The sequence below is a fragment of the Engraulis encrasicolus genome, chromosome 3, assembly GCF_034702125.1.
Source record: "Engraulis encrasicolus isolate BLACKSEA-1 chromosome 3, IST_EnEncr_1.0, whole genome shotgun sequence".
Classification (NCBI taxonomy): domain Eukaryota; kingdom Metazoa; phylum Chordata; class Actinopteri; order Clupeiformes; family Engraulidae; genus Engraulis; species Engraulis encrasicolus.
Genome location: NC_085859.1, coordinates 53,999,626 through 54,011,010, shown reverse-complemented (window position 1 = coordinate 54,011,010; position 11,385 = coordinate 53,999,626). Strand labels below are relative to the sequence as shown.

The 11,385-nt window shown below is 44.1% G+C and overlaps 1 protein-coding gene across 1 annotated transcript in view; it reads right to left on the bottom strand.

The window, feature by feature from the left end:
* Positions 1-896: 896 nt before the first annotated feature.
* Positions 897-11,385, bottom strand: part of ak8 (adenylate kinase 8) — a 47,376-nt gene continuing 36,887 nt past the window's right edge. The window contains exons 13-15 of the mRNA XM_063195731.1: positions 2,568-2,648; positions 1,842-2,136; positions 897-944 (exon numbers count right to left, since the gene is read on the bottom strand). Coding sequence (XP_063051801.1) covers positions 1,887-2,136; positions 2,568-2,648 — 331 coding nt within the window. The 3' untranslated portion in view covers positions 897-944; positions 1,842-1,886. The remainder of the gene's footprint in view (positions 945-1,841; positions 2,137-2,567; positions 2,649-11,385) is intronic.

Here is an 11,385-nt window from a genome sequence, read left to right as displayed (position 1 = left end):
CTTAGCATTTGCCTGCCGAGGCAGAACTAATGCCCGTCTCCACAAAGGGCCGCCGCAGCCTGCATTTTACTGCTACATTAATTAGACAAACACATAATGAACGGAGGCTCCCGGCTCCCCTGAGAGGTGCAGGGTCGACTTGAGTAGCGCGGACTGGGGGGTGGGCAAGGAGTGTTTGAATTGTGTGTGTGTGTGTGTGAGTGAGAGAGAGAGAGAGAGAGAGAGAGAGAGAGAGAGAGAGAGAGAGAAGAGAGAGAGAGAGTGTGAGTGAGTGAGTGAGTGAGTGAGTGAGTGAGTGAGTGAGTGAGTGAGTGAGTGAGTGAGTGAGTGAGTGAGTGAGTGAGAGAGAGAGAGAGAGAGAGCGCAAGAGAGAGAGAGAGAGAGAGCGAGAGAGAGAGAGAGCGCGAAAGAGAGAGAGAGAGAGAGAGAGAGAGAGAGAGAGAGAGTGTGTGTGTGTGTCTGTGTGGGGGGTATTAAGAGAGAGAGAGGCTCAACTTGAAAAGGTTCTGCGTCTCTGGAGTCCTCTTTTGTGTGTTTGGGTTTGTTTAATAAGAGGCCTTGTAACAGAGGGACAAAAGCCCCCAGTCATCTGATCCTCATCCCGGGTCAGAAAGTAGGAGATCAGAGCCCATCTGCCCACTACTACCACTACTGTGTGTGTGTGTGTGTGTGTGTGTGTGTGTGTGTGTGTGTGTGTGTGTGTGTGTGTGTGTGTGTGTGTGTGTGTGTGTGTGTGTGTGTGTGTGTGTGTGTAAGAGGAGAAGACCTCAACACACCAGACCTCTGCCGGCCTGCTTATAATATTAATGACTCATTTATTTAGTAAAACGCAGTTTATTATGACAAAACAGAGTGATCGAGGTCTCGCTCCTTCTCCGTGCTGCCAGGTGGTTATGTTGTTGTTGTTGTGGTGTTGACTGTTGGTGTCACTGTTGTGGGGGCTCCTGCAAGGGGCAAAAAGGACAACATGGTGGCTGGTTAGTTGAGTTGAGCTGACTTTATGAATCTCCAAAGGGGGAAATTATTTTGCCAACTGACCATCCACACAACAGACAATGAGAGTGGCATGAATTAGAACAGTGACACTTAATGCAATTTATTATATGGTTGTGACGTCATCGGTCGAATGCTCCATTCATTTCAACGGGGCTCCCCAACGTTCGCACGTCTGTTATTTTTCGATAACGGACGGGTTGGTCTATAACAGACCGCTGTCAATGGCAACAAGACTTTTCACTGCTAAAGCGACTTTTCAACAAGACTCTAATGAGCTGCTGTGATAGACAACACCGGTTGTGCTGGCTACCTGTTAGCGGTGGTCCACAACGGCACTGTTTTGTTTTGCGCAGCAACAATCTTTTGACATTAAAAACTACAATAGGCTAGACTTCACATTAAATAGGCCTAAAGAAATGTCCCCGCCATGTATGAATCATTTGAGTATATCCATATAATAAGCAGGTTAACTTTCGGCGAGTCGGTCTTTGTGGAATAGCAGCACTTCAGAGAGAACAAGACCCCTCCGCTCCGCGTCGGGGTCTAAAGATTCTCTCTGTCGTGCTGCTATTCCACGGTAGCGACCTTCTCGCCGAACGTTAACCCTTACATATCAGTAAACAAGAAATAAATACAAGCAACAGCAGTCTAAAAGGTGTATATTTCAAGGGCTTTTTGTGTCTTTTCTTGATAAGACAGATGAGATTGTGGCAGGAAGAGAGTGGGAGACACACATGGGGGGTAGGGTTGGGGCATGATTCAAACCGGGGTCCCTATGGGCATGCACGCCCATATGTGGCCGGATTAGCATGTTGCGCCCCATCGGCCCCCTAAAATGTGTATACCTTAAGTCCAAACATATGGGCGGTAGACGTTCCGCATCCCCCCTCTCAAGGCTGGCTGTTCATAAGGGTTTTGGGCAGACGGCCGACCAGGCGGCTCTCGATAGACTCGAAGATGGCGTGGGGGTCCTGGTCTGCGTTGATGTGGATGGCGTCTGGGTAGAAGTCCTGCAGCAGGGGCAAGTGGGCCCAGTACTCCTCCAGACGCTGCATCACCTCGATCTCACGGTCCTTCGGGTTGAAGACCAGGCGCGCCTGCACCTCTGGGCAGGAGGGCGGCCGGTACAGAGTGTGGTACCTTGAGGGAGGGAGAGACAAGGCCACACAAATGTCACACACAGTGATGGGCAAACTGGATTGGATTCATTAGGTACAATCCAGTGCCACATATTCCAAATGACCTGGTTATTAGCTGTCCAATTCAGCCAGGTGATTGGCTGGTTGAATGATCACCTGGTTGAATTGCACAAGTAAAACAAGGTCAATTGGAATATGTGGCCCTCAATTGTAACTAATGGTTTGTATGTTTTTGCGCATGTGTTTGAGTGCAAATCGTATGTGTGTGTGTATCTTTCAGATAAATTTGTCCCGGACACAGCCAAAGCTGTCACTGGCCGTATCTGTGTGTATTTGTGCGCATACGTGTGTGCGTGCATGTGTGTGTGTGTGTGTGTCCAGTGTCATGGCAGATAGTGTGGTAAGTGACACAACCTCTCTTTGACCTCTCACCTCTCTCCTGTGACGGGGTCAACTGCTCTCAGAGACAGGCGCTCCACAGCCACCTCATCCGTCATATCCAGGAAGAACACCCTGACAAAACACAACACACCTGCCCTTTACATCTCACATTTACACACCTTCTACTTACAGCAACACAATAATACACTTTTTTTCCCTATAGTATTCTAGTAAAGTATAGGCTCCCCACCCCACATACACACATACACAATGGCAGTCATACCAACACTTAAAGAAATGCATCTGTGTTCTTCCAGTTTTTTTTTTCTATTTAGTTTCAAGAACTTGCACAAAAAAATAACTGACAGTTGAGCAGCACAGTTGTGGTGTAGCCATGCGTGGTATTTGTTGCAAATATGCAGTGAATGTAACAGATGCGCCCAGAAGGTGCGATGTGTCTTCTTCGAAAAAGGAATACAGTGAGTGAGATAGCCAAGGAACAGAGGCGCTACATTTCGATGAAATATTTAGAGATGCTTGTGCCCCACACACACCTGAGAGGCCCAAGGCAGTGTCAGGCTGACGGTCTGATCTCACAAACAACAAACAAACAAACAAACAAACAAATAAACAAACAAGCCCACACATGCTCAAGGGGAACATCAGAACTAACTGCTGACTGGTTGGGCTACATGAACACATACCCATAGGTGCCGGAAAGGGGGCTGCAGTGGTTTATTTGCATCCCCACTTTTGGGCTCCCTAAATGAGGTTTTCTCAGCTTTAAATGCAGACAAATGAGTGGAGTGCAGCGGCAATAACATTACTAAGAAATAAAGAATGCGGGAAAAATAAACGCACCACCACTTTGAAACTCGTCACAGCGCCCTTGCACATACCATGTAAACATACAGGTTGGCCTTTGAAGAGAGATGTTCCAGACATTCTATAAAAGAATGAGTGTAGGATGGTAAAATAGTCAATTTTTGACCCCGTTACGGAGTGCCAGTACTGTGGTAGGAGATAGTTTTGGCGCTGTGGTCTGGGTGAATGTTTGATAGTATCGAGGTTCAATGGACTGCATTTGCTCATCCTTTGCTTCAATTTTTTTACCAGAATTGGGTTGGCCATGGCATCTTCAGAGACAAACACCTACTTGAATGTGCTACGTGACATGATGAGTACCGATATGAGGGGTAACGCTGGCTGCAAAGCAGACTAGTCATGAATCACACGGGAGCCATGTTCTTGGCATTGAGAACATGGCCAAACGGGACACAATACTGACATTTTCAGACAGGTAGATTCAGATGTGGCAGAAAAGACAGAAAAAAATTAAAAGGTTAACTTGGCCAGAAAGAATTATTTGAACATGTGGCATGTTTGTGGGATGTCTTATGCCACAAGATAATGGGGTCCTTCTATAAAATAAACAAATATTATAAATAAATGTAAAAAAAAATGTGTGAACATTGTTGTCTGTATTGTAAATCTGTGAAGGAGCAGAGGAAAGACTCATTTCTTCTAGCCACAGTGGAGTTTCAAACTGGGCATCTGAGACTCATCTGCATCGTATAAGAGCTTGTGTGTGTGTGTGTGTGTGTGTGTGTGTGTGTGTGTGTGTGTGTGTGTGTGTGTGTGTGTGTGTGTGTGTGTGTGTGTGTGTGTGTGTGTAAGTGTGTTAGTGTGTGTCTTAGTGTGTGCAAGGAGGTTTGCCTGAGCACTTGAGCATTTTAGAAAACAGATATCCTCTATTTTTAATGAATATTTTCCTAAAAAACAGAAATAATGACCAGCTCTCCAGCTATTACCATTAATATTAATGCAACCCTATGAAATATTCATAAATCTCAAAAAGGATGACAGCGTACAAGTCTACACATAAGTGTGTGTGTGTGTGTGTGTGTGTGTGTGTGTGTGTGTGTGTGTGTGTGTGTGTGTGTGTGTGTGTGTGTGTGTGTGTGTGTGTGTGTGTATGCGTCTCACTCTGTGGGTCTAAGATGGACTACATCTGTGTGCATGTGTGCATGCACGAGTGTGTGTGTCCGTGTGCGTGTCTGAGATGGACTATATCTCTGCATATCTGTGTGTGTGTGTGTGTGTGTGTGTGTGTGTGTGTGTGTGTGTGTGTGTGTGTGTGTGTGTGTGTGTGTGTGTGTGTGTGTGTGTGTGTTAGTGTGCCTTATAGAGGGAGCATGAATAATAACTGATTGTGTGTTTCCTTTAACCTTCTGTGATGCCCTTGCTGCTTCAAATCTCGGCCATCTCCGTGTTGTGATGTTCTAGTTTAAATGTAACCCACTCCTGCTGCTGCCGCTGGGCTGTGTGCATCTTTTAAGACGGTAAACGCTCCCGTTTGACATGTGAGCTATGAACATTTAGTTCACTGCTACAGAAGAAGCTGAAATCTCACTCAGGCCTGAATAAGGAGTAAAGCACTTGCATTAACCCCACATCTATCTATCTCAAGTCCTCCAAGGGCCATAATATGAACACAAACCAGGATTTCCGCACTGCACTTTAGACCTATATTGAAGGCGCACAACTTAACAATAGACCCCACCTTCACAAGGTCCCCTAAAAATACAACTTACTTGAAGTGCAAATGTAATTTCTACGATTGCTTTACAAAACACATATTTCATGTGAAATTGCATAACATTAAAACTAAAAAATGGTCTCACAGGCCGTTAACGTTCCCTGGGCCATAGGTTACCCACCCATGATCTATAGAATGTGAATGTGTCCCAGAGAGATGTGGTGAGGAGAAGCAATGAGAATACAAACAGTGTGATGTATTGGCTGCCAAGATAAAATGATGTCAATGTTGGTGCGATGTGACTGCTGGACAGATGATTGACAGTTAGCGTCCACACAGGATGTCCCCCCTGAGAGTTCTCTTTAGAACATCACAAAAGACTACACTTTTAGTTCCCACTGTCAACATAAGCAAATAATAATAATAACAAAAAACATGTACAGCAGTCAATCATTTGCAATCTTGAAATATGTTGTAGAAATAAACAAAAGGCTGCTATAGTTGTATTGCAGATTTCATGAAATTGTAGATTTCAGGCGGTTAAAAAAAATTCTAGAAGTTGGGCCAGAGGAGATGGCCTACCGGACACATTTCTCTTGAATCTTATCCACATGAATGAACAATGAATGATATTCCATTAGTGGACCATCTCTGGTAGCATGCATGCATGTATGTATGATGACCCTGTCTAGTGCTTACCAGATAAGGGTTACCAGATGCGGCCCACTAATGGACTGTAATTCACTACACTATCGTAAGTGGGACATGTGTACATGGACTGTGTGTAGACTAACAACTCGCTCTGTAGAATGAGGTCCGTCCTAATATGAAATAGCACCAGCATTGTATCATGACAAAGTCCATCCTAACTAGGAAGCAAATGATTGAGAAAGTCAGCCTGATCACAGAGGGCCCCTGTCACCCCCTCCATCACTCCTTACAACAGCTCCCATCAGGCCACCACTTCAATGTACCACTAGCCTGCACAAACGACAAGAAATGCATCATCCTCTCTGCAGTAGTCTTTCTTACCAGCACTTAAGACAACCGTCAGCCAATCTATGCCTTGCGTCATCTTGTATAGGTGTGCATTGGCACTGCCCTTATGATTCCATTCGATTACGATTCTGGAGGTAACAATTCGATTAGAATAGATTCAGTCTGATTCTATGATGCATTGCAATGCATTTCTGCTGAACTCAAGGCAAAATTTTCATCAGTCATGAGGCAGTACAGTACAAGCAGTCAGATACTGTTATTGGCTGTTGTGTGTATTAGTCCTGGAGTTTTCAATGCTTTGAAGTGCTTTAAGTTAAAGTTCATTTGTTCCAGAACTGCCAACAGAAGTAATTGAAACTTTAAAAAATATGCCGCATCGGATATGGTATTTGCCGAATAGATTTTTGAAATGTCATGGCCCGCATCGCGATGCATTTCCAAATCCATTATTGTTGACACCACTAACATCTTGTCATGTCTTGTTTAATGTTGATGTGTGAATGGTAATGGTGATCAGAGAAATCAAAAACGTTCCATAAGACGTCTTAACAGGCAATAAAGTTCCATCTTATCTTATCTTATCTATGGCCACACCAATTTAATTTGTTGGTTCTCGGATTTTTTCAGGAAAAAGTTGAAGCGAGAGGGCGAAAAAAAAAATAAAAAAAAATTAGTCGTGTGGTAATGCCACGGATGTAATAAGGGGACTGTTATGTTATACCACCTGTATATCAGCCTCACATGGACCTCCAAAGGAAGGTGCAAGACAGGCAAACACCTGGACATGGAGAAGGACAGTGTAGAAGGGAATTAAGGCAGCCAAATAGACCAGGCACAAAATTAGCTCATAGGGCAATTATTATATTAATCTGGTTTGAATAAACTGAGATGATTCAACAGTCTGAAACCGCAGTCTTCATTGAACAAGACAGCAAATACAGCATTGTGACCATATCAATGGAATTACAAGCTATAAAAGTACAACTTTAGAATGTTAGACCACTTACAACAGTGACCACAAGCACAAGTCCCCAAAATCAATAAAATAAAAGACCAAAAATAATGTAATCTCACTCTTCTTTGAGTACAGAATGTGCACAAAATACTACTAGTAACAGAAAAAGTTACAGTAATTAAATTTTAACAAAACAAACAGTCCAATCTGATTCAGATTCTTGACTTTTTCTTGGCACTTCAGGGCTCCAGACTAACTTTTGCGTTGGTTGCACTGGTGCGCCTAAACATTTTTTTAGGTGCACCAGCACAAAATGTATGTGCACCCAAATGTTTTCACCACCCCATACACACACACGCACTCAGCTTTAAAAAATAATAATTAAAATAATAACAATAGCAATAATAATAGCAACAACAACAATAAAAATAATAATAATTATTATTATTATTATTATTATTATTATTATTATTATATTATTGTTGCTATATTTTAAAAGACCTGGAGCATTTCATGTGCTATATAGACTAGTCTTCCAAATGTGCTCTTTATAAAAGACATGACAGTAGGCTACCTAACTAACACATCTTGACTACAAGCAGTTTGGCTGGTAGAAAAGACCAAATTAGTAGCCTTTTAGGCAGTATGTGTTTGACTAGTAAGATCAACATACCAGCCTTTTCTGCAATAAGGCTACGCACACGGCATAAGTACAGAGTTGCAATATGAAGATAGATGGATGGATGGATGGATTTTTTTTTAACAAACCCTGCTAAAATTTCGTAATTTTTAAAATCATTAGGCACAAATAGCCTAGCCTATGTTTACAGTGGAATCTGAGGTGAATTGGGTTTTGTCTATTTCCCCGTTTTTGAGCGCTCTCCCTCTGCATAATGAGTGTGGTTTCTTAGCAAGCGCTACGAACAGACACGACAGCACTAGTGCGCTGCGTCTGCGTTTTTGTGTGGCAATGCGTTTTTGTGTGGCCATTTAGTTTCCCCCCGTGATTGTGACTCTCTCGTGTTTAAAATATCCTCAAGTCATTTCGCTGTTTCTACCGTGATAGTAACTCTCTCGTCCGTTGCAAAACTCGCCTGGTTGAGAACACAAAACTCGCTGGCACATGTGAACTCGGATAGTTAAGCGAAGTCGAACATTCTATTCTGAAACGTCGGGCTGCCTGTGAACGAGGAAGGGGGAGAAATTAAGCTACCGGTAACCCGGGGGGTTGCTTCCTCCAAGCGGGACCATAGTTGTTGTATTACTTTTTTAAAACTGCTATCCCACTCCACTAATTCCACTAAGAGCCATACTGTGTTTCAACGCTGCTACTGCTAACCCACAGGGGCTTCAACTTGCCATTGCATATTTGTCTGTAAAACCATTTGAATGTAACGCGTTTCCTGATTCGCTAGTCGTAATCGGCATGTTGAAAGGAGTGATTTTATTGGTTCTCTATGTCACATGACCTCCAACTACTAAAGAGACACCTCTCCGTTCATGAAAACATGCAGTCTTCGGTTTTTTTTAAGCGATTTCATTTTTTTGGGGTATTGAAACTGTTTTTTTTTTTTTTTTTTCATTTTGATACAAAATACAAGCGGCGAATCCGAGAACCAACAAATTAAATTGGTGTGGCCTATACTGTATTTATATATATACACTATCTAGGCTTGTTTGTGCAGCTCTAAAAACCCACTATGGACACCAGAGGCAGCAGGTCTACAGGGAGATGGGACTAAGGGCTTATAAGCCCCATCACATTTCTAAATCTAGGCCACTGCCATCTTCAACTTCGTATAGCACTGGCCACTGGCCACTTCTCTCTCTCTCTCTCTCTCTCTCTCTCTCTCTCTCTCTCTCTCTCTCTCTCTCTCTCTCTCTCTCTCTCTCTCTCTCTCTCTCTCCTCCTCTCCTCTCCTCTCCTCTCCTCCCTCCACCCTCCCAAATTAGGAAATGGTGAGACGCAGTGTGCTGTGCAGTGCTGTGCAGTGCTGTGCTGCGTTCCCCTGCGCTGTAGCAGGGCGATGTTTACCTCTGATTAAATTATAATGCGGCCCTGCTGTTTTATTCATGAGCCAATTAGAGGAAGTGTTGCTTGATTAGATGGGCAGCGGGCACATGAAATACATTTAACTAATAGAGGGCGGGTAGGAGGAGGAAGGGAGGTAGAAGGGGGGGGGGGGGGGATAGTTGTAGGGTGGACAGGGAGGGCGCGTACGTAGGGGGTGGGGGTGGCTTGGCTCTCTAGGATTACGTGGCTAATTGCACTGCTTTATCCGAACGTCACATGTGCTTATGCATATTTCAGGTGGCCCAAAGACTCTGATTGTGTGCAGTCGTGTCTGAGCTGTAAGAGAGTGCAGTACGGCCAGACTCCGAGTACTTAGGCCAATGGGGGGCGGGGACTGGGAGGCCAGTGGAGAGGAGGGAAGGGGAGGGGAGGGTGTGTAATGGACCAGGGGGTGGAGCATTAGGGTGGACCAAAGGGGTGGTGTTAAGTGGGGTTGTGCGTCAACAGACTTCATGGGCAGGTCATGCCAATCAATCAGCAACAAAAGTAGGGCTGCAAATGAATGAATACGAGGAAGTCCACACATTACCTTCATGTAGCACTGGAGAAGTCAAGTACGTAGAGAGAGCAAAGTGCATTTGGGTGGCTATGGAGTAGCAGCTATACACGTAGGTGGAGTAGCAGAATGGGGCTCTACTCTACTCTACTCTACTCTACTCTACTCTACTCTACCATACCTTATCCCAGTTTTGGTCCTCTTCTATCAGCTCTTATTGGCCACAACAGTGTGTCCCAAAACTGACATCACTTTATGATACATGACAACTGGCATCACTTCGCCAGTAATGTCTAATGTTTACACTATGAGACCAGCAGTCATTGCAAGTGAATAACGGTACACAAAAATTGAGGTGATGTGCTTGTCAGCAGTGGACCAGCGTGGATGTCAATTTGAGAAAAGCTGGTGACAAAGCAATAAAAATGAATTATATTACAGTGTGTTGGCACTAGGGTCAACTTCAGGCAACTCCACAGGTCGACAAGGATTGTCCTTAGTAAGGGTGGTTGACTTTTAAGGGCGTAACGCCAAAAAAAAAAAAAGTTTTTCCACATCTTGAAAAAAATGATGGAAATAAATTGAAAAAATAGAAGAAAATAAAGCACTTAGTGGTCCGTGGAATTTCGCCTTATTTTTGCCATTTTTGGGAAAATGTGTCCTGCATCAACACATTGCATAGGCATGTCACACTGCAGGAAAATGAAGTCACACCACAGGAAATTCACTGCATTATGGCCATTTTAATCCTTTTGTATACATGACTGACATCTGAGCTCATGCTAACTTGATAATGATATTGTGTTTAATCTTAATATGTGTTTTTGTTTATAAAAAAAAACTTTTTTTCCTACTATAAGAGCAGTCACACCACAGGACACCCTAAAATCAACCTAAGCATTGGGTGACAGAAACATTGCAATATGAAGACATATTAAGAGGTTAATAGTCACCTTAAACTTCCACAGCACTCTCCAATAACTGAGGTACTGACTGGTTAGGAGCCAGTCTTTGATCCAGGAAGCCAAGATAAAGAAGGGCACTTTGTTGTTGTCTGGTTGGATCTGGCCAACGCGTATGGGTCTATACCCCAAACCCTCATCGACAAGGCCATGGAGCAGTACCACATCCCCGACAAGATCAGGCAAATGATTAATAACTACTTGGGTTCATTTAAGCTGCGCTTCCAGACTGCCAAGTTCACCACCGCGTGGCAGTCACTGGAGAAGTGGATTGTAACAGGGTGTACAGTCTCACCCATCCTCTTCATCATGGGGAGGAACCTCCTAGTTACAGCTGCAGAAGCGGAGGCTAAGGGACCAGTGACTGCAGCAGGAAGCAGACAGCCACCCCTGAGAGGATTCATGGACGACCTCACTATAACAACTATAACACACGTGCAGGCCAGATGGATCCTGAAGACCCTGGGGGCTTTGACTTCATTGGCAAGGATGACATTCAAGCCCAAGAATCCCGAAGTCTGGTAATAAGGCAGGGGAAACTGACTGAATCCTTTGAACTGCAAGTCCAAGGCGAACAGATCCCGACAATCAAGGAGAACCCCATCAAATGCCTAGGGAAGTGGTATGATGACACCCTCAGTGACAGGAATAACATCACTGACACAGGAAAGCAGACCGACGAATGGCTAAGAAGGATTGAGAGGTCTGGTCTACCTGGGAAGTTTAAAGCCTGGATACCAGCATGGGCTCCTACCAAGGCTGATGTGGTTACTGACGGTTTATGAGATCCCATTGACTGTAGTGGAGGGGGTGGAAAGGAGAGTGAATAAACATCTGAGGCGGT